The sequence below is a fragment of the Pogona vitticeps genome, chromosome 12 (assembly GCF_051106095.1).
Source record: "Pogona vitticeps strain Pit_001003342236 chromosome 12, PviZW2.1, whole genome shotgun sequence".
In the NCBI taxonomy this organism is placed as follows: domain Eukaryota; kingdom Metazoa; phylum Chordata; class Lepidosauria; order Squamata; family Agamidae; genus Pogona; species Pogona vitticeps.
Genome location: NC_135794.1, coordinates 12,758,280 through 12,782,191, shown reverse-complemented (window position 1 = coordinate 12,782,191; position 23,912 = coordinate 12,758,280). Strand labels below are relative to the sequence as shown.

The 23,912-nt window shown below is 40.8% G+C and overlaps 1 protein-coding gene across 1 annotated transcript in view; it reads right to left on the bottom strand.

The window, feature by feature from the left end:
- Positions 1 to 17,281: 17,281 nt before the first annotated feature.
- The window catches only part of UACA (uveal autoantigen with coiled-coil domains and ankyrin repeats), a 132,271-nt gene continuing 125,640 nt past the window's right edge, over positions 17,282 to 23,912 (bottom strand). The window contains exons 17-19 of the mRNA XM_020813215.3: positions 23,472 to 23,624; positions 20,304 to 20,369; positions 17,282 to 19,827 (exon numbers count right to left, since the gene is read on the bottom strand). Coding sequence (XP_020668874.3) covers positions 19,756 to 19,827; positions 20,304 to 20,369; positions 23,472 to 23,624 — 291 coding nt within the window. The 3' untranslated portion in view covers positions 17,282 to 19,755. The remainder of the gene's footprint in view (positions 19,828 to 20,303; positions 20,370 to 23,471; positions 23,625 to 23,912) is intronic.

The window sequence follows — 23,912 nt, the reverse complement described above, 5'->3', positions numbered from 1 at the left end:
TATAAGAACCGATGCAGCAGCAATGGGAATATTTTCATCATAACTTGAGATCTCCCCTCTAAATGTATCAATTTTAGAGAGCTTATCTGCCTCTGCTTTCGTTTCTATGGCTACAGAGCTACTTCTAGAGGGAGTCATCTGACTGTTCTGTATGCAATATACAGACTTGGTCTCTTTTAAATTCACTTTCTGAGGAGAAATTTCTTTATTTTGTTTTGTATTAAAACACTGGGAAGCAATGTGTCCCCTCCCGACAAGCGAAGCAAATTTTCTCTCCCCATGAGCTTTTGCCAGCAAATCTTTCTGATTTTTCTTTTCCCTCCAAAACCTGGCTCTTGGCCTGGCTCTGTCCTGAAGGCTTTTCAACAAAATGGCCGCCCACTTTCTGCTGGCTCTGAACTAGCCCTTTGGAATACTTAGGGTAGTCTTCCCATGTTTCCCTCATGTTTTCTTCAGAATAATTCAGGTTTTGAAGTTGTGCCTTAACCTGTGTGCCTTCTTTTGGTTTTGGAATAGTTTGTGGCTTTATCTTTCTTTCACACTCATAAACCTCATCCACTTCCACTTTGGATTGTAAATCTTTTCCCTCAGAAAACTCATCTATGCCGTATGCATCCTTAAAAACTTGCTTTATTAGAGTAAACCCAGACCACTGTTTCTCTTTCAGTTGTTCAATATATCTATTTTCCATTTGCTTAAATATATTGTCAATCTTTTCCATCTCTTCCATATACCTATCCCAGTCATCATCCCTATTGGATTTTTCCTCACTATTTATTTTCATTTGGCAAATGGTGCAGCTTTGACAAAATTCTTTTAATTCTTTTCCCATTTTTGGCCAGTAGTACTTCTGGGATATTTTCTGCTTAGTCTTTGCCATCCCTAAATGTCCCAATAGGGTGTCTGTGTGACATTTTTCCATTACTTCCTTTCTATATTTAGAAGGAACTGTGATGAGATGGGTTTTTGAGTTAAAATCTTTTAAAGGCATATGGGTTTTGTAATTAAGAAATAAGCCAGAGAGGTTCCATCTTGTTTCTTTGTATAAGGTATCTTTGCTATGCTGACAAGTGTTTTCCAGGCGAGCCGAGAGAATGTTATTCTGAGAGCCTGAGAAAGGACTCGGTGTGATTAGATAGATGGGAATTGTTGTGACTCTTTGAGAAACCACCGTAACCCAAATAACATCTGGTGCGTATGAGAAAGAAGTCATGTGGTGCAACAGGACTGTTTGCCTAGTAACGAACTCTGATTGGATGACATCGTGGGAAGGTGCATTAAGCCCTTGCCAGTTACTCTTGAAAAAGGAACTTTTAGCCTATAGACATTGTCTTTCCAAGACCGACCTTTCAGTCATTCGTGACCTACTCTTCAGCCATTTGGGACTGGTGGCCTACCTACAAGGACTGGTTCCTATGCTTTGCTGGATTACTATTGGACTTATGGGATTTTTCCTAAGGACTGTGCATGGACTATTTTCTATGGACTGTTCTATGGTATATTCTTTAAGGACTTCTTTTCTTGGAATACTCCATGTAGACTATGCTCTTGTAATGTTGTAAGGACTATGGTATATCTACTGGATTTTTCTTTTCTAAGGACTATGGGACATATAAGGGATTTTTACTTTTGTTTAGGGGTTTTTATTCTATAGGATCACTGAGGACTATAGCCTTTTTATAACCTACTTGAATTATTTTGTTTTTACTAATGATTTCCTGGACTGGAACTGTTTTGATTCTTTTTAATGTCTTTTTGTATTTTTAATAAGGTTTTTGAACTCTTTTATATTTTTCATGTTTTCTTTGCCTCACTACATCTGTGTAACTAAACAGCACAATGCTAGATTATTTGTTTTGTTTTAATTTGGCTTAGTAACATGCTTTTTCTTTAATAAAATAAAGATTATAAAACTCATTTGGTTTCCTGAACAGTACACTTGTCATAGGGTCATCTGAGAGTGCTGCCTCGGCCTAGCTTATTTAGAGTCCTGTCAGTGGTGCAAGTTAAGTCTAAGGACTACAAAGCCCACTTGACCTTTTCACAATAATATCTAAGAGTACCAGGGTGTTCTTATGTGGGTAGACCTGCGAGAAGGAGTGTTGTATCATGGCTAGCTGAATTAGGACTCTTCAGCCCATTTTAGCATGTGCAAACTCCTGATTGCTCTCTGTCCAAGCTTACACGTGTGTTTTCAAACCCGTGTTTGCGACAGGAACTACAAGCAATTTTTCCTTCTTGGAGTTTATTAAGATCTCCCTACATAAAAGGCTTCTTCTTCACAATAATATCTCTCACAGTTCTCAGGGGTTACTGGACAATTGCTAACCATCTTAAAGCACTGCTGCAAGGTTTGATCTATTTGTTGATCCCATTTGCTAAACTCAATAGAGTCCTTCCCCTTTGAGTTCTCCATTTCTATTTCTATTTGTTTCATTCTGTATATATGTTCATCATTTGATTCTTCTCCACTGAGGCGAATCCTTTCTCGTCACTAAACTCATCTCCATACCCAACAGACATCTCAGGAGATTTTGGCTTACTTTCAGCCATTTGGCTATGCATTAAAGGCATGTTACTTTCACAAAAGGCTCCTTACTATTTCCAAGCCTCTGTTTAAAATACTTTTTTCCCTTTCCTGTGTTAAGGTCTGATATATATATTAGCAGTGTGCTCCAACTGATCTAACACTAGAAACTGTAACCAAGCTTCTCTAGCGTCTTTTTTCCCCTTTCACTGGCTTCTTGCCAAATTCAGGATACTTTATTTTATATTACTGCCTTTGGCTGCTTTTATATTCACCACAGCTCTGTCCACTCACAGGAGCTGTTCAAAATGGAGATCCCTCAGCTTTGCTGCGCTTGGTCTGTCCTCTCAGAGTTCACCTAACTCAGGACCCTCTGACCAATTTGCCACAGCCTCTGCTTTAGGGCTAATCTCCCTCACAAAATTGACCTTACAGAGCTCATAAATCAGTTGTCCACTCTGGAGCTTAAGTGCCTCTCTACTAGATTTGCTCCCCGTGAGTCAAATCCTAAAGAGTTACCCACACTTTCCACTCCAGGTGACACTAACTGAAGTCCTTTTGCTCTGGTCACACTAGCCAAGGCTTTACTGACCAACTGGACAACTCGTATCCCACTGCTGCCACCAATTTCTATTGTGGCCGCCTCCTCATATGTCACAGAGGGGACGCCACTTCACACTCTCTTTCTCAACACACGCTGCCACCAACCGCACACATATATCTGACTCCTCAGACAAAGGTATGGATTTTAAAATTAAAATGATTGGTTATTGGTACAACTTAACATAAGGTAAATCAATATATGAACTGGATATGTCAAACAATAAAATACTGAATCCCTTCAGTGACACTGTCACTCAGACCTTATCTAACACAGTACTTCCTAACATACATGCCCTAACTGAAACTCTCTTTTCTCATCCTAGCTAAAAACTCTCCAAAACTGTCTCACATCATTCACTCCCCCCTTATATACATAGCTCCACCTCCTGGAGTCCCACCTCCTGCCCTGTTATAGGCAGATGAGCTCCAGCATAACATTGATAGGCAGGTGACGTCATCGCATCCCTTAAAAAGGACCCAAGGTGGCTTACATCATCAAAAGATAATATATAAAACTAAGATACAAGAAAGGGATCAAATACCATACTACAAATGGTAAACAAGACCACACCAAAACACATTCAAGGCATAACAATCCATTTAGCAATCCCACTGAGGCAGCCAGTCACTCAGGGAAAGCTTGCATGAAGAGAAAAGTCTGTGCTTGCTTGCAGAACAGCAAAGATGGGGCCAGCCTAGTCTCCTGTGGAAGGGAGTTCAAAATGTGGGTGCAGCAACAGAAAACGCTTTCTCCTATGCCTCCATCAAATCTTTTTATTAATTTATTTAGAATAATTAGCTGCAGAATTAGCTGGAGTTTTTACGGATATTTTCAATCTATCCTTGTTGCAGTATTCAGTCCCCACTTGCCTGAAGACATTTACAGTGGTGCATCCTGACATTTACAGCGAAGTTTCCTCCATAGCGGCAGCCATTTTCGCGCCCTTGGTAAGCGAGGGGAGGGCGCGAAAACGCTGCGTGTGGCCATTTCGGGTGTCCGGCGGCCATTTTAGAACCGCCAAACAGCTGATCGCCCGACTCTGTGGGAGGTTTGGGGGGTTGGCAGCAAGAGGAGGAGAAGAGGGAAAGTGGGGGGGGAGGACGCGCAAGCATGCGGCTTCCCTTCCTTCGCCTGCCTGCCTCACAGCCTGCCTTCCTCCCTGGGGGCGTCAGGAGGACGAGGAGGAAGAGGGAAAGTGGGGGAGGACGCACGAACGCACAGCTTCCCTCCCTTCGCCTGCCTGCGTCATAGCCTGCCTTCCTCCCTGGGGGCGTCAGGAGGACGAGGAGGAAGAGGGAAAGTGGGGGGGAGGATGCGCGAGCGCGCAGCTTCCCTCCCTTCGCCTGCCTGCCTCGCAGCCTGCCTTCCCCTTCCCGGCCAGCACGGCCCCGCATCACTCTCACGGCGGTGACGGCGGCGGCTCCTTCCTGGCACCCGTCTTCGGTAAGCGAGTTTTTTGCATAGGGATGGACACTATGCCTCCGCATTAGCGATCCCAGAGAAGGGATCGCTATGCGGATTTGTCGTTATATGGTGCGCTCGTTATGCGAGGCACCACTGTATTATAGCGCCAGTCCCCAAGCAGTCAGCTGTGGTATCTCTCAATGATTATAGACCAGTAGCTTTAACATCTGTTATGAAATGTTTTGAGAGATTGGTGCTGGATTACATTAAGGCTAGTCTTCCACCTTCTTTGGACCCATGGCAATTTGCATACAGGAGAAATAGATCTACTGATGATGCTGTGTCCATTGTACTCCATACTGTATTGAGCCATTTAGAACAACAGGGAACTTATGCGAGGCTGTTGTTTGTGGATTATAGCTCTGCTTTTAATACCATTCTACCAAATAGGTTGTTTTTTAAAATGATCAACCTGGGATTACCTCAGGAGATCTGCATGTGGATAAAGGATTTTCTGACAGATAGGCCACAGTCAGTAAGGATGGGATCTCACCATTCTTCTACCCTGGTGTTAAGTACAGGAGCTCCCCAGGGCTGTGTGCTAAATCCCTTCCTCTATTCCCTGTACACACATGATTGCACCCCACTGTATAACACCAATGCAATTATTAAATTTGCGGATGATACGACAGTGGTGGGGCTCATAAATAAGAACTATGAGTCTGCTTATAGAAAGGAAGTACAAAGGTTGATACTTTGGTGTAAAGAAAATCATCTCACACTTAACATCAAAAAAACTAAAGAACTCATAATTGATTTTAGGAGGAAGAGAAATGTACATTTACCACTGTACATAAACGGTGAGGAAGTGGAGAGAGTTGGTAGTTTTAAATTTCTGGGTACTTACATCTCAGAGGACCTCTCATGGACTATAAATGCCAACATGCTAATGAAGAAGGCACAGAAGAAGCTGTATTTCCTGAGAATGCTCAGCAAGTTAAATTTATCTGAGCATTCACTTCTGTCATACTATCGTAGCACCATTGAGAGTGTCCTAACTTATGGCATTCTGGCATGGTTTGGGAGTAGCTCTGTAGCGGACAAAAAAGCTCTACAGAGAACCATTAAAATTGCCCAGAATATCATCGGGCTCCAGCTACCAACCCTGGATGACATCTTCACATCCTGCTGTCTAAGGAAATCACACAGCATCCTGAGAGACTCTTCCCATCCTGCTTATAACTTTTTTGAACTGTTACCGTCTGGCAGAAGATATAGAACAATTAAGACTCGGACCACACGTTTTCTCAATAGTTTTTATCCCAGAGCTATAATTGCAATTAATAATGAGCTTAAAGACCACTAGTAGTGAATAATTAGTTGGACTGTGTTACTTGGCCTGCGGTGTAGATGTTTCTATTTTTAGTGGCGGACTTTTAGTGGGTGGGGAGTGTTTGGGGAATTTTATGTGTGTGCATGTGTCTGGTCTCTGGGTGTCTGTGAATTTCATTGTATGGGTATACTGTGTATATACTTACAATGACAATAAATTATTATTGTTGTTGTTGTTGTTGTTGTTGTTGTTATTATTTCTTTGTTAATTTATTAATTTATTTAATCAATTAATTAATTTGTGTCTCGCCCGTCTAGACAGCGTCTACTCTGGGCGGCTCACAACAAAATGGAATAAAACCAATCCAAAATCTATTTAACAACAGTAAGAAAATCATTCAAGATGGAAAAAAGGGATAACTCAGATGGTTGATAAATACTGTAAATCAGGTAGAGCACAATAGAACTCTAACATACAGCCATTTCTGCTATCAGGGTTTTCCTCTGAACTGGGACATCGTTCAGGATTTTCAGAGGTCAGTGGAATTTCTTTAACTTGCGCAAAGCGTTCACTTGAGGTAGGATCTTCCTTTTGTTCTTCTTGTATGAAAGATGGATTATTAGGGTATCTCATAATAACCAGATCAGCTGTTTCTCTCTCTTCTCTTATTTTAAGATGTCCATCATTTTCCTCAGTGGCTTCAATTTGCCTTCCCTGAGAGCAAGTTGTCACAAAAACACTCTGTACATGCTCAGCTAAATCCAGGCCTATTAAACAAGGGGCAAGAATCTGATCAGATATGGCCACCTTCCAAATTCCTGACCATCCCTTATATCTCATTGGTAATTTTGCCTAGGGCAGCACCACTATTTCAGAACTGATCCCTTTAATAGAAATATTTTCATGGTCTAACATATTTTCCTTAGGAACTATATCAGGGTGACATACTGTAACTTGTGAACAAGAATCTTTTAGTGCTAAATATTATTATTAACATAAATAACATATCCTGAGCTGCATAGAAGATTCTGATCACTTTCTATCAGGAAGCACTGAACAACCCTGGCCTCAGGAAGACTTTGGCTCTCTGACCTGTTACTTGTGTTGCTATGGCAACAGCTTCGATGGCTGCATTCTTAGCTGTTCCATGTTGTTGTACACAAAACACTTTCTTAGGGGGACTAGAATCTCCACCTTTATGCTGATTACAATTCGTAACCTTTTGAGTCTCACACTGAGCCCAAAAATGACCTTTCTCTCCACATGTATAACACCGTTTAATGGCCTTGGGTTCAAAACAAAGGGCCTTGTTAACCTTTCCCTCAGAGCTATTATGTTTCAGGTGACTCTGTGCTATGGATGAGGACTTATCTCTAAAATGGCTTCCAGTACCTTGGGTACTTCTGAGGTAATCTCTAGCGGGTGGGGGCCCTCTCCTCCTGCCGTCCCACACTTTTCTACCCATTTTTACGTCAGAAAATTGAGGATCTCTAATCTCACTAATAGAATCAGCAAATTCAGATGCCTGTAGTACATTTCCTTGACCAAATAACACAATTCCCCTGGCAAAATAGAATAAAATTGTTCTAAACCAACTAAATTTTTCATTTGGTCTAGAGAAGTGACATTTTTATGTCCCATCCATTTGTCCAAACAATGAATCAATTTAGCCCCTACTTGGGCATAAGATTCTTCAGTTTTTTTTTCGTAAGGGAATGAAATTTTCTTCTAAGGTGTTCTGCATTTATGCCAAATCTAGAATATACTATTTTTCTATATGCCTCAAAATCTCTAACCTGTTCTGGAGGCATCTGACAATAAAGCTCAGCTAAATCTCCACTTATTTGTGATCTCAAAACTATCATCCTTTCCTTATCTTTAATCTCAACATCCCAGCATGCTCTCTCAAATGAAATCAGGAAAGATTCAGGACAATCTCCTTTCCAATTTTGGGGAAATTTCTTTAGATTGATTTTTGAGAGATTTCCCTCACTAGAGTTGTTGTTGCTAATTCCAATTTTCTCATCTCTAGTTGAAACCGCATTTCCTTTTGCCTGTTTTCTTGATCAAATTCTTTTTGTCTTATTTTATAGCTCCCCTTTGTCTTTCAAATTCTCTGATTTTTTCCCTCTCTTTCCAATTCTATTTGTCTGGCCTCAACGCGCTCTCTCTCTCTCCTTAACCTCTAAGTCCATGGCCTTTTTTTTTTTTTTTTTTTGGCTGTACTCCTGTTCTAGTTTCCATTTCTCCAGATCTAGAGAGCATTGAATAATTTCCCTTGAGGGTTCCTCAGGTATTTGAGGCTCTCCATTTCCATTCCCATTGCCCTCAACCTCTTGAGGATCAATTTTCTCCACTACTGGCTTTTTAGTTCTTTTGGGTGGCATAAGTATGTACTTTCTTGATAAAAGGGACTGATTTCTATTGCTGAGTTAGTCATGCTTATTTTTAAAACACTTTTACTTGTTTTCTTTTCTCAGTATTTTTTCTGGGGTACTAAGTAGCTCTCACTCAGCACCTAATGATGGCTACATTTTCTCTGGCACCACACAGGCCACAATGTCTGAGACAATCTCCTTGCCTCCAGACACAAAACAAATTCTGTACTTCTTCACTTCAGGCTTTTCAAAATGCCTTCAGCCTGAACACCCAGTTTTTGGTGGTGGCCAAAGTTAAAACTGATGTGCCATCTGTACCTGTTCTTTGAAATGCTGACAGTGGAACCAATGACCTTGAGAGGTGGTGAGTGCTCCAACACTGGAAGCATTCAAGAGAAACTTTCAATCCCTGGCACATGTGCTTTGATTTGTATTCCTGCATTGAGCAGGGTGTTGGATTTGATGACCTAATGGGTCCCTTCCAACTTCACTATTCTGTGATTCTATGATTTGGCTACAATGACATGTGCCTTAGTTACATCCTGCTTGGATTACTGTAACACTATGTGGGGCTGCCTTTGAAGGCTGTTTGAAAACTTCAGCTGGTTCAAAATGCAGCTGCCAGACTACTGACAGGCCAGTTATAGGGAGGATATAACTGCACTGGCTACCATATGGTGTAGATTCAAGCTATCTGAAGGATCCTATCTCCTCATATGAACCTTCCTGGCCCTGAAGAGCTACAGAGATGAGGGAAAAGGTATGGAAAATTTTTCTTCATCTGATTGCCATCACAGGCATGTCTGATGGTGACACAAGAGAAGGCCTTCTCCGTGCCTGCTCCCAGACTGTGGAATGCTCTCCCTTGGGAGGTCAGGTTAGCTCCCTCCCTTTCATTCTTCTGCTGAAAGTGGAAGATCCACCTCTTCATTCCTTGAATACTGGTTTTCTGCTTTTGCTTTTTAAAGTTTGCTTTTAAAATGTATCATGTTTTAAATTACTTAATGATTTTAACTACAGTGTTAATGTAGATCTGTAATTTATTGTGTTTTAGCATTACTTGTTTTAACATTGTAAGCTGTCTTGGGCAGCTAGGAGAAAGAGGCTACACAAGATACTAAATAAATAAATTAAATTAGTAATCCAGGTGGGTAATGAAGATTTAGAGTAGCAAATTTGGCTAATTAGCATAGTCAGAACAATAGACAACTAGCTATGTTGAATTTAAAAGTTGTTATATGGAATTTCAAGCAATTAACTAAACTGTTACAAAATAATAAAACAAGTCTTCCTTTGGAATGGGATGAGAAATATATAGATATACTTTGGGATAGCTTCCCCCCTTCTTTTAAATTAAAGTGCCTACGTTTTGTTGATAATCCCCTTTTCATATCATGCTTTGTATATTTAGAAGCAGGAAAAATTGTTTTCTTCTCCATTAATCCTCTTACTTCCTCACCCCCTTTTTGTTACTGATCATAAATGGTCACAGTATAAGCACTGGTTCTGGTTATATTTCCTTCCTCTCCAGAGGTCATGTGGGCAATGAACCAACTACCAAATAACAAAGCTCCAGGGGTCAATAACGACCCTGTAGAATTGCCAATGGCAATTATTAGTCTTGTGCCAGAAAATTTGGGAAACCAACACATGGTCACAAAACGAAGCAATCAGTGTTTATTCAGTTACCAAAAAGGGGGGATTCAAAACATTGTTCTTAGAGATGGGGATATTTGTATACGAATATCCCCGCACAGCTGGAGTTAATGAGGGACCAGTCTTGGGGGGCAGACCGTCCACTCACATGTCTGCTGCCACTGCTGGCCCCTCTCATCCTTCCAATCACTCCTGAGTGCCGTTCTCTTCCCAGTCATCTAGCCATGTGGCAGAGGGAGGAAGGATGAGTCTCCCTGCAAGGTTGCCGAATGGTGCTCTGGAGTGATTGGAAGGAAGAGAGGGGCTGCTGCTGTCAGCAGATGTGTGAGTGAACAGTCCGGCCCCAGAGGCCAGACCCTCATTAACTCCAGCTGCACGGGGATATTTGTATTTGTATACAAATGCCCCCATCTTTTCTCTCACACTAGTAAGATCTAACTGAACATTATACAACAATGCCTGGCACCAATCACTGAAAGGGAATTGCCAGATGTCCAAGCTGGTTTCTGTTGGGGTCATGGCACCCATGATCACATTACAAATGTTTGATGGATAATGTAAAAATGTTATGAACATAAAGACAATTCTACATGTTCTTCATCAATTATAGGAGAGCTATCAAGTATGTTGACCATGACAAACTATGGAGAACTCTAGAAGACCTTGGGGTGCCACGACATTTGGTGAGGTTGGTGAAATCACTGTATGAAAATCAGGAAGCCACTGTACAAACGCACTATGTAGACACTGACTGGTTTAAGGTCAAGAAAGGTGTGCAGCAAGGTTACATCCTGTCACCCTTCTTGTACACTGAAGTGATCATCAGAAAGCTGGAGTTATGAGAATAAAAAATTGGGATAAAAATCGGTGGAAGAAACATCAATAACCTTCGATATATGGATGATACAACCTTCCTCTCAGAAACCCAGGAAGGTGCAAAGTACCTGATTATGAAACTCAAAGAAGGAAGTGAGAAGTCTGGTTTCTTTTTGAATATGAAAAAGACCAAACTCAAGACAATTGCAAAGAACTGAAACATCAAAATAGTAATTGGTGGAGAGGAGGCTTGAACGTGTAGAAGGTTTCATCTTTTTAGGTTCACTGGTCAGTTCAAACAGTAATTACAGCCAAGAAATAAAATGTTGAATCATGCTAGGTTGCACAGCAATGATGAGTATGAATCAAATATGGAAAAGAAAGATGTCAATTCGATGACCAGGTGCAGATTAGTTCACATAATCATGTTCCCCATAACTGCATATGACTGTAAAAGTTGAATGATGATGAAGATGGACAGAAGGAAAATTGATTCTTTTTTAAAAAACATTTTATTAGTTTTTCAATCTATCTACATTGGTTTGTGCTTGTCAAACATCGTGTTACATACTTTGCTTACAATTATTTGTTTTTTACATCTCAGTGTCTTCCCAGTTGTCCCCCCAAATTCCAAACATCTTTCAAACATTCAAACCATTCATATACATATTTTAGTATATAATATGGCTACTATCATAATATTACTTTCATAGTATACAATATTCTCAAGGTTTTCTAATAACATTCTTAATAAGAGTGGTTCCAGATCCATGCCCCAGCTTTATATCTAGTTTAATTTACCTAAAATGAAAACCCACCATATTACATCTTTACCCTGATTAGGGCTCCCTTATTTCAATTTAATTCTCCTTTTTAATATAAAGGATATGCCCCTTTACAATTCTCGATGTTGAGTATATACATGTTTTCCAACATTAAGGGCCCCCTTCTTATTTTCCCCCTTTTCATCTTTCTAAGTAATTCCCTCTCTCATTTCTCTTGTTTCTGTCTCTCTAAACATTCTGCCATCTTTCATGCCCTCTGAAACCATTTTGTGCATCTGATTTATCTCCACTAGATCTTTATACATTTGGTCTATCTTCAATAGATCTTCCAGGCTTTTTTTTTTTTGTTAATTTTGCTGATTTTCTCCCCTTGTCTTCCCTTAGTACTCTCCTCTGATCCAAGATTGACATTGTCTCTCTTAGGTTTTCCCCATTCATTTCCACTCTCATTTCCTTCTTCGTTGTTCCCTGTCCCTTGTTGACTATAATACTTCAGATGTTCACTGAATAGTTTTTCCTCTTGGTAGTGGGATCTCACTATTTCTAGTATTGTTTGAAGGGTAGATTTTGTTTCATCCCTAAATTGTTCTTGCTGTGCCATTCTGTTCCAGGTGTCCAAGAACTGAAGCCAAAATTCAGAGCCCCCAAGTCTCACAGTCCGGTTCGATGATTGTATTTGTGTTCTAATTGATCCCTGGCAAATTGGTGGCAGCTAAACCGATATTCCAAGTTTCCAGAGTCATTTCAAAGAGTCTGCTTTGGCTAAATAGGCCTAAACCAAATTTAAACCCCTAAAGTACCAGGGTACAATGCAATGGTTGTATCCGCAGCCTGATGGCCTAATTCAACGGAGCGATTGCTAAGCGAGGCACCACTGTATTTTCTTTACATCAACTATCCCTCTCTCCAGATTTTCTGCCGCTGTATGACTGATGAGATTGATAGCAGGTTCTTTTTCCTGTATATAGGAATTGTCTTCTCCAGGGGTAATCACAAGCAATTAGTTGTAAAAATATATCTCACCCAATAGTACCGTAACATTGATGCCGCATCGCTGATTTTTGCTTCTCTTAGCTGGCTGCTGACGACTTGCAAGCGAGCTTCCAAGCTGCTTGTTTCTGCCCGTTGGCTGATTAGGGAGTTTCCTGGATCAAACGGGGATGACCGCTGTTCCCCCCATGATCAACAGGCTTCCCCCACAGTTCACCACCTCTCTGGGGTGGTTTTGACACCCTGGGGTGTCCCAAACAGGTCAGAATTCAGCCCAGGGAACAGAGCTCTGTCCTCCTGCTGCTGTCTTGTCATGGCATCAAGCCGGAAGTCAGGAAAATTGATTCTTTTGAGCTATGGTGTTGGAGAGGGTTCTTGTATATTCCATGGACTGCAAGGACAATTAATAAAGATGTGCTGAAGTGCATAAAACCAGATATGTCACTGGAAGGCAAAATAACAAAACTTAGACTTAGTCATTTCGGCCATGTCATGCGATCAACATCACTGGAGAAAGACATTATGCTTGGAATGGTCACTGTTAAAAAGACGACAAGGACACCAAAGAACGCATTGGTTGGATGTAAGCATATACTGCCCCAAATATAAAGCAGCTGAAAGAAGCTGTACAATATTGGAAATCATGAAGAGAGCTGGCTCATGAAATCGCCAAGGGCTGGATACAACTGAATGGATAATTCAATTCAGTAAGCACTGGAAGGAAGCAAGGTCATTTTACTTATTCCACTTTCAAGATACACAATCAAAATCTGAGTCTGAATTATAGAAAACATCCACACATCCCAGAACTAGTGCTTCTGTGCTTGAGAAGCAAAATTTATTGGTAGGAGGGAACCTAATGTCACTGTTATGTTTGCAGCTTGATTGGAAATAGCACTCCATTGGAAGAACGACCATATTTTTCACTCCATAAGATGCACTTCCCCCCCCCAAAAGGTGTGGGGGAAGTATGTGTGTCTTATGGAGCAAATACTGTAAAACAGTGCTCCTCAGGGCCCCGCAGGGGTGGGGTGAGCTCAGAAGGGTCCTGGAAGGCACACTACGACCCTTTAGAGGCTCCCCCAGCCCCCCCGTGGGGCCAGCAGTGATGAAATCACCACCTTCCGGGACCCTTTTGAAGCTTCCCAAGCCTTAAAAGAGTCCCGGAAGGTGGCGATTTCATCGCCGCTAGCCACGGGGGGGGGGACAGGGTGAGCTTCCAAAGGGTCCTGGAACACACCCTAGGGCCCTTTGGAGGCTACCCCCACCCCCCGTGAGGCCAGTGGGGGCAAAATCATCTTCTGGGACCCTTCTGAGGCTTCCCAAGGCTCAGAAGGGTCCTGGAAGTTGGCGATTTTGCCCCCACTGGCCCCGTGGGGTGGAGCCTCTGAAGGGTCCTTTTTATTTATTTATTTATTTATTTATTTATTTATTTATTTATTTATTTATTTATTTATTTATTTATTTATTTTTTACTTATTTATTTATTTATTTATTTTCAGAACTATTGGAGGAGGAGGAGCTTCATCATGGTGAAGCTTGCAGCTCTTGGGAACAGCTCCCGGGGGAAGCTAGAACCGATACGGCCTGGGATTCCCCTAGAAATGGGGGGAATCGAAGGGGAGGTCAGGAGAGACCTTTCTGTAGCAGTTGTGAGCCGCAGAAGCTAGAAAATTGGACAGCAACTCGATTTTTCTTTCTTATGGAAATCCACATGGGCACGGACCGAAGACGGGCACCATTTTTGGCAAGCAGCCACGACAACTCCGTCGCCAAGAGTAAGAGAACAAGAAGCACGGCGAAAACATATAACAACAAGTAAGTGGAAGCCCTTGTTCTATGAAAAACCCCATTAAAATGAAGAACAAGCGATTGTGAAAATTTACGACTGAAAAGAGATAAGGAGTGGCGTATTCAGCATGCCAGCTTGTGTTCAAGCTGATTCAAGGTCAAATTGATTTAAGGGAACAGCAAGACAAGAATAGCTCATGCTTTATTAAGGAAAAAATTCCCGGAGAATCACTGGGCAGACTTTGAGAGAATAAAACTTGCTGTAAGCTGTTCACTTTGGACCTTTTCTCCATCTGGACATATATTTCTCCATCTGGACATACATTCTTAGACTGTGTGGAACTCTGATCTTTGTGGATAATCTATTTTGCGGGACTTTGACTGGGAAACTGAGTTGGCCCCCCTGTTTGGGGAGGAGAGGTAAGCCTTTGGAAGTAAAAGAAAAGGGAGGGAACAGACTCTGAGCTGTGAACTGAGAGCCGTATGTTTTGTACTGAACTGAGGACTTTTGATAAATGGCATTCTGATAACACAGCCCAACGGGGTGAAGGTAAAAATAAACTTTGAGAAGAGAGGGGAAACAGAGCCGGTCTGGAGCTTGACAATGAGAGGATTGGAAGTGGCCTACAAAATCTGGACAAGGATCAGTCTTGGATTGCAGAAACACTTGAGAGATTTATGTTTTAAATCCCATTTCTTGCCTGAGTTTGCCTGCTATTTTCTATTAATATTGTCATAGTTATAATGTAATGTATTGGAGTGGGAGTTGATTTATATATTGTGTGTGTTTGGGCAAGGGGGAGAGGGAGTTCCGAGTGAGGGATGGAATAATAGAAACTGAAAAGTGTTCTATATATATACAGATCAGATATCCTGGAGAAATGGAACCCCTCCCTGAGAAAACTGGAGATCAATGGTTAGAGTGGAAGGTTTCCTTTCAGATGACAATGTTGAAAGGATTCAAACAGATGAATCACCATCTTGATCTGATGCAAGATTCAATTAAAGATTTTAAGGAAGAGAAAATAGCAGAGGTTAAATCACAGTTAAAACAAATGCCAGAACCATGTGTATTGAAGATAATGCCAGACAATATAGAGGGGGTGATGTGTCACCAAGTGAGAGATGTGGCTATAACAGTTAGAAAAACAGGTTAAAAATCAAACTATTGCTTTAGGCGTTGTTCCTCCTTCCAAAATACGGAAGAAAACAGAGTCACAGAGACAAAAGAAACATATGGAGAAAAAGGGAGAAGAGAACAGAATCTATGCTATTTCAGGCCTGTTGAATGTATTTTTAAGACAAAAGGAGGGTGAAAGAGGAGATTTATTTCACAATTGGTCTTGGTGTTCTGATGCTGTTGGAATAACCTAGATTTAACCTATGTTATAATTGTAAGTTGAAAGCTAAGGGGGTAAATAAATAGACAATAGTTAAAAAGAAGAAGAAAAATCAGAAAGATGAGTTTTTATTGGAGTATGAATAGATTATATGCTTATATACTTAATATGAAAGGATTGAATGATTATATATTTGATGTTCTCTTATACTCAAACCCTTTTTCCACCCCTTCCATTGCCCTTTACCTTTTGTATTCCTTCCCTATTTGCAATAGTTTTGAAGGGTCCTTGAACATACTCTTAGACCCTCTGGAGGCTTCCCCCACCCTCACCACCGCTGGCCCAGTAGGACAAAATTCCCAATTATTTTTTTCCTGTTTTCTTCCCCTAAAAATTTGGTGCATCTTATGGAGTGAAAAATACTGCATTTGTTTTCCAAAATAATTTGGAAAAACAGAATTTGGAACATAGCTTTTATGAAAGATTGATTACTGGGGAAAAAATTAAAAGATACCAAATGCATAGTAATTTTTGAGTGTATGGTTTCCATTTACTGACTTTGCTAACTTATGAAAGATGTTATCCTTAGTCTCTATAGCTTGATTTTCACTTTTGACTGATCTCATAATACATCCCGTACCTTTTTTTCACAAACTGTTGTTACTCTACTCAACAATGTAGTGTTACTGTACCTTAATTAGGAATTGTCTGTGGTTCATGTTAATGTTTATTCCTATTAAATCTTATATTTTGTGTTGTAAGCCGCCTAGAGTGGCCGAAATGACCAGATAGGCGGGCTATAAATGGAATAAAATAAATAAATAAATAAATAAATAAATAAATAAATAAATAAATAAATATATATATATATATATATATATATATATATATATATATATATATATATATATATATATATATATATATATATATATATATATATATATATATATATATATATATATATATATATATATTGAGGAATAAAAATCTTAAGAAATTAAAATGTCATGAGTGCAGCCGAAGATCTGAAACCTGAAGGGTTAACTGTAGCTGAGGAGAATGCTGAGCAATTAGAAATACAAACACCTGAATCACCTCCCAATTTTTCTCCTCCAGTAGACAGGATGAGGGCTGGGCTTCGGGGAAGACTTATGACAAAAAGGTCAGAGGATTGCTCGAAGGCTGCCCGCAGAAACATCCGATCAACTAGTCCTGAGTTCTGACAGGATGAAAAGGCTTCCAGCAGTTCAAGGGGCTGTTTTACTATATAAACAGCTCTCAGATGGCTGAAAATCTGTGGAAGCAACAAGTCAAACGTTTGGCTTGCATCCACACTCTTGACAACCTTGAACCTTGTTCTCTGGACCCTTGGCTTTGGACTCTGACCCTGGACTATGTTGTGTTTTGGCTTTGGACTCTGAGCCTGGACTATGTTGTACGTTTTGGCTTTGGACTCTGACCATGGACGTTGTGTGAGTTGGCTTTGGTATTTGGATATCGGCTCTTCATTCCCTGAATTCCTGACATAGGACTGGCTTATTGGACTCTGCTGTTGTAACCCCTGGGAACGTGACACAAAATTTCCACCAGTATTCTATTGTTTTTCCTCCACCACTCAAACATCCACACAGAAGTCTCAGTGAAACACGGGAACTCTCAGCAGTAACCCAATACAACTTTATTTTGATATGTAGTGTGGAAGAAAAAATAGAAAGTACACAAAATGTTTCCCACAGAAAGGAAAGTTACAATACTTTCATATGCAAAATCCATCAGTTCCTATCCAGTTATTAAATATGTTGCTCAGGGCAAGAAGAGTATATTGTGAACTGGCCTCCCTCAGGACCGCTTTCAGGAAGTGAATGGCCAGCACATAAAAGTCAGATGCTTTCACAGAAGCTTACTGTAGCTGATGGAATCTTTCCAACACTGCCCATTGCACTTACTACATCTGTATGCCCCTCTTGGGGGCAAGAACAGAAAAGTGACAATCACCTTCACTGCAATTAAGACAGGCTACCACCACTACACAGAAAAGTACCTTCTTCGAATACAGCTATTGTTGTTAGAGGTACATGAACTTAATTGCAAATAAAAAAAAATTAAGACACTTGTGTTTAATTTGATTCATAGTAGGGAAATCCTCAACTTGCAAATAACATATCAAAAAGCATGAAGATCAAAGTCCATCTCTAGCTGCAAACATCTAATGAGAATCAGTTGAATTCAGTTTTAGTTCCAGCTAGAGTGGACTCATTAAAATCAAGGGAACTTATGCTGAATTTTGCCCAATGGGTCACTGTGCAGATCAAGCTGTTATCTCTATACGCCTATATTGATATCAATCAATGGAAATGCACATGTATGCACAAACTGGGCAAAATCGATTTTTCAGGTGGATTCCATTTAACATTCTTGTCGTAAAACCAAGGATTACACGGCTTCTAGTTGCTGTAATTAATGCACATTTACTTTTTTAAAAATCAGAAAATCCCAAAACATCTACCAACTCTTGTACTGCTTATTCATATAAGCAAACACACTAAAACAAGTTAATTATTTCACCCTACCTTTACATCTGTCCTGCATAAATATAAGCTATCATGATGTACATAAATTATAGGGCATAGTATTTAAAACTGAAGAAAGGGTATTTGCTATTGGCCAAATAACATAAATCCAACTCATAAAGTTCTTTAAGTGAAATTTGGAGTCACTGAGTCAGGTTGTGACATAATACAACCCCCTCAGGGCCCAATCCCTACCATGTTGCCCCACTGAATTTTTTTTTTCACAAGAACAATTTTCAGAGAGACCTGTGCCCTGCTGGGTGGCGGCGGCAGCTACTCAGTGTAGTAATGCCAGATCGCTGGCTGGAGTTCTTATAAGAATTGTTCAAAGAACTGGCCACAGTTCATGCAGGAATCAGTGCATTAAGAACAGCTCATGAAACAGGATGTGGGTGATGCAATGTCTCATCTCAAAATTTCATGAGTCACCCTCCTTTAATACAGATACACTTGCTCCTAGATTATGGAGCATCTGCTGCCAGTGTTACGATTCCAGGAGATGTTTCCTTGCCCCTTGGTACCAGACCTGATGAAGTTACACCCTTTAAGCAAGCAACTAGTAAGAATACATCTTTCTCCCATCACCCATTTCCAGTCTACATCCAAGCCAAACAATATAAACCATGTTATTATGAACTCCTTAAGCCTCCTATAAGCTGAAGTGCTTTATGTATTATTTTCCTTGTTCCTGAAAATATTTTCCATAGTGGGGTTTTCTACTCTGTTCCAACTTCTGCTTTTGTATTTTTCTCCTACTTTAATCTTTCTGTTAAAAAGTGTTGTTTTCATTTTTTTAAAAAAAGCAGACTTACCAAAAATAATTGGATGCTGTTTTTCAAAGTAACAGCTTTCCACTCACATCTATCCCAATTCTGCTGTTTCTACAATTAACGGTAAATCAGTAACTTTTTCAAAATCTATGAAAAAATATCAGTTGTTAAAAACAAAGTAGTGTCCAGTGAAATTTTCTGTCATGAAAATAGCAATAAAAAGGTAGAGTTCCTTAAAATTACACAAAAGATGCAACTTGGCCAGCCAAGCCACAGTTATACTGTCTGACCTTCTAAGGAGCCATTTGTAGGTACTGTCTGCCTAATACATCTTAAAGATACATTCAGTGTGGCACAGCTCCTGCATAAGCCATCATAAAAAAATTCCATTCTGAAAAAGGCACAAGTATAATAATTAGGCCACAGTGGCTTTGTTTCAGGGCTTGTGCCTCTGTTCCTACTTTGTATTTTGCTATGAGATGAACATGATTTGTTCAGGAGAGCAAATATTATTTTTAATATTATGTTAATATTGTCAATTTAACATTCTGAATTGCTTTGCTTTTGTCATCACTTTGTCAACCAGTAAATCAAAAACAGATTTATCTTTCAGATCGTAAGTCTTGCAGGCAAACAATAGTCCTTTTGCCTTGTTAAAAACTGGCTTGTGTGAATATTTTTATTCCCACATTCTGGAGAGAAGCATCACAAACCTAATGTAAAAGAAGCCCTGCAAGATTAGTTCACACTACTGCAATCTCAGCAGTTTGACTACAAAATTGATTACACTAGCAAACAAGCCCCTGACGCATACGGATGATCTGGAGTAAGGCTGCTTGAACATCTTCATCCATATGACCCTGCAAAAAAGAAGAGATCTTCAAAAGGGTCTGTGCTACAAGCAGTGTGAGAACCCATTCCGGCCCAAACAATTCATTGGGTGAATTAAGCTGGACTTTAGCTATCACTCAGCAATTCCAGTTCTATTATTCAACAGCACATGAACTGTATAGACAGCGTTTCTTTTAATGCAGTCCACATGAACTTTTTAAAATAACCATGTTGAAGTCATGTGCCAATAAAATATAAATAAAATATGTAGGGTAATTTTCTCATTTACTATCTGAAAGTGACGCCATAGAACAAAGAATGTACCTTGCCATCACATGACATGGTTCCCAATGGCAAGAACAGGCTCAATGAAAAAACTACACAAGTGTTAAAATCACCTGCCTTGAATCACATTCCTAGACTTCATTTGCTTCTCCTCTCAGTCAGGGAGGGATTAAGGAAGCCTACCCAAAATGACACATAAAGAGATTTCAGCAAAACACACCTGAACCGCACTAAGAAGGTGTGTTCGATATATCGAGATGACCTCCTGGTGCTGCCTCTCAGCATCCTAGGACAAAGAAGCACTTTTGTTAATTTCCATTATCAGATTTTCAAACATGGATTCATAGAAACATAGAATAATGGCGTTGAAAGAGGCCTATAAGGCCTTCAAATTCAACACCCCGCTCAGTGCAGGAATCAAGACATTTATTTATAGAAATCATTTATGTGTTGCCTTTCTCCTAAAGGATACAAGGTAGCTTACAGTATTAAAATAAACAAAATTAAAAGCTAAACAACATTACAGTATTAAAAAAGCTTTAAACAGATATTATACTGAACATCATAAGAGAATTTTATTTATTTATTTATTTATTAAATTTGTATCCCGCCCATCTAGACAGCGTCTACTCTGGGTGGCTCACAACAAAATGGAATAAAAACAATCAAATATCTATTTAACAACAGTAAGAAAATCATTCAAGATGGAAAAAAGGGATAACTCAGATGGTGACCAGAGGGAAGGCCTGCCTAAATAGCCAGGTCTTGAGTTGGCTCTTGAAAATACCTAGCGAAGGGGCCAGGTGGATCTTGAAAGGGAGGTTATTCCAGAGGCAGGGGGCCACTGCCAAGAAGGCCTGGTTTCTTGTTTTTTCTTTCTGGGCCTCCCTCGGCGTTAGGCTCCCCAGCCGCCCCTCCTGGCTAGAGCGAGTGTTACGAGTAGATCTAGGTGGGAGGAGGCGTTCTGCCAGGTATCGAGGTCCTAAACCATTTAAGGCTTTATATGTGATCATTAACACTTTGAAATCAATGCGGAAACAAACGGGCAGCCAATGCAAAGCGGCCAGAGTGGGAGAAATATGCTGATGTCTTCTGCTCCCAGTAAGAAGTCTGGCTGCTGCATTCTGCACCATTTGAAGCTTCTGCAGCAATCTCAAAGGTAGTCCCACGCAGAGCGCATTGCAGTGGTCTAATCTTGAGATTACAAGCGCATGGACCAAAGTGGTGAGCGCCCCCAACATCAAGATAGGAATGCAGCTGGGCAATCTGCCACAGATGGAAACAGGCGGAGTGGACCACAGATGCCACCTGGGTTTCCATGGTGAGCACTGGGTCCAGATGAATCCCCAAGCTGCAAACCTCACTCTTTGCAGTGAGAGTCACCCCCCCAAAAAAGAGAGGGAGTTTCCCAAACTACCAATAGTGGAGCCACCCACCCTCAGGACTTCTGTCTTGTCCGGGTTCAGCCTCAGCCCATTTTCCTGCATCTATTGCAGTACAGCCTCCAGACAGCGCTGAAGGGACAGAACGGCATCCACTGTGGTTGGAGAAAAGGAGAAACTCTCTCCCCAAGCTGAACTCTCTGAGGACGGTCCTCCAAGAAGGACTGGAACCAGGCAAGCGCCAGACCACCAATTCCCAGCTCGGAAAGCCTCCTCAGGAGCATACCGTGGTCGACAGTATCAAAGGCAGCTGAGATATCAAGGAGAACCAACAAAGATGTTTTGCCCCTGTTGGCCTCCCTCAACACATCATCCAACAGGGCGACCAATGCCGCTTCTGTACCATGGTGTGGTCTGAAGCCCAACTGAAACAGATCCAGGGCATTTGTTTCATCCAAATGAACCTGAAGCTGGTCGGCCACCACCCTCTCTACCACTTTACTAAGGAAAGAAACATTGGCAATGAGCCTATAATTGCCAATATCGTCTACTGCCAAATTTGGTTTCTTCCTAATGGGCCTAATGAGTTTCTCCTTGAGGGCAAGAGGTACCTTGCCCTCCAGGAGAAACCCATTGATTATTGCTGTAGCCGATTCGATTGTTATAGGCCTGGCTGCTTTGATTAGCCCGGCCAGGCAAAGGTCAAGGGAAGAAGTGGTGGCTCGACAGTGATCAAGTGCTTTCTCCACAATATCTGCCATTACAGGCTGAAAGAGATCAAGACTCACTGGGCAAGGCGGAGCACTGGTTATCTCTGCTAGATCCACTGTATTCAGAAAAGGAGAGAGCTCCCGGCGGATGGCCTCCACTTTAGATTTAAAAAATGCTACAAATTGGTCGGGTGAAATGGTAGAAGGAGGCCCATCACTTAGACCAATTCTGGATAGTAAAACACATAATAAGATGATCCCTTTAAAAAAATCCCCTTGGTCAACCAGTGGTTTAAAGGAAAGCCTGCCTGAAGAGAAAGGTCTTGGCTTGCAGAAGAACAGCAAAGATGAGGCCAGCCTGGCCTCCCATGGGAGGACGTTCCGTTAACAGAGAAGGCCCTCTCCGGTGTCCCCACCAAACATGCCTGTGAGGGTTGTTGGACCAAGATAAAGACCTGATGCTTTTAATACATGGGGAGATTCCTAAAGGGATATACAGTCTTTTAGATAGCTTGAACACAAGCTGTATTGGGCTTTATAGGTGAAAACGAGCACTTTCAATTGTGCTTAGATATGGATCAGCAGCCAACAGAACTGCTGTAACAGGGAAGTTACATGTTTCTTGTAACTATCCCATCTGGTTGCAGCACTTTGGACCTGTTGAGGTTTCTGAACACTATCCAAAGATAAAGTATATCTGATAGCTTTCTGCTGAATGCCTTCAGAGTTGGGGAGCTCATCACTTTCTTGGGTAATTAATTCCACTGTCATACTGTTCTAACAATATTTTTCCTGATATTCAGTTGAAAACTGGTTTCTTGTAGCTTAAGCTCATTAATACACATTCAGTGCTCTGAAATTACTAAGAGCAGATCCTGCCCTCATCCCTGCTAAATTTTATTCTGTTGTCTTCAGCCCAGTGCTTGAGCCTATAAAGATTTCTCCAAATTTGGGTTTTTTTCTTTCCAAGTATTATCTGCATCCATTGACCTTTCTTCACTTGTTCATGGGGAGATAAAAGAGGAAAAGAGTAAGCTATTCCAAAATCAATGTAAATCTCAACTATCTCTAAAATTCAGCAGGCGTCACCCTCTCATTTTCAAGCACTGTAACTGTAAGGACCAGAAAATCAATCTCTAAAACAAAAGCAGAACTTGTCAGTGTTCTTTCTGCAGTTTTGCAGCCAACACACAGTCCCTCTGATTGTGCTATTTTTCCACCACTTCTAGGTACAAGGCCCTTGACTTAGCTACAGACTTTAGCATATAGTGCTTATGGATGCAGTCCACTACTTACAGCTAGCTGTTGTTCCAAGGTCTTCACCTGGTCCTGAAGTATTTCAGTTGGTTGGTTCTGCCTCTTTACAGGAACACCGCCATTGTATGTAAGGTGAGAGAGACCATTAAGGGCCTGTTTTAGCCGTTCCACATCATTAAGTAACTCAGTGATCTTTAAGAGAGAGATTACAAGAGTTCAAAACATAAACCAGACTGATTAATTTATCAGCATTATCTACTTCATATGCTTGTGCAGCACTTGTATAATCAAACACAGAAGCTCTCACAGTATTGCTTCCTCTGTTCTACCTAGGCTGTAGCACAAATGCAAACAGGAAAATAAATAAAACCATGGTGCTTTTCTCAGTGTCCCTCGGCGATGGAATGTACTAAAGCAAAGGTCCCTCAAATCCAGTTATTGGCAACAAAGCCCAAAGCCACATCCTAACTCCCCAAACAG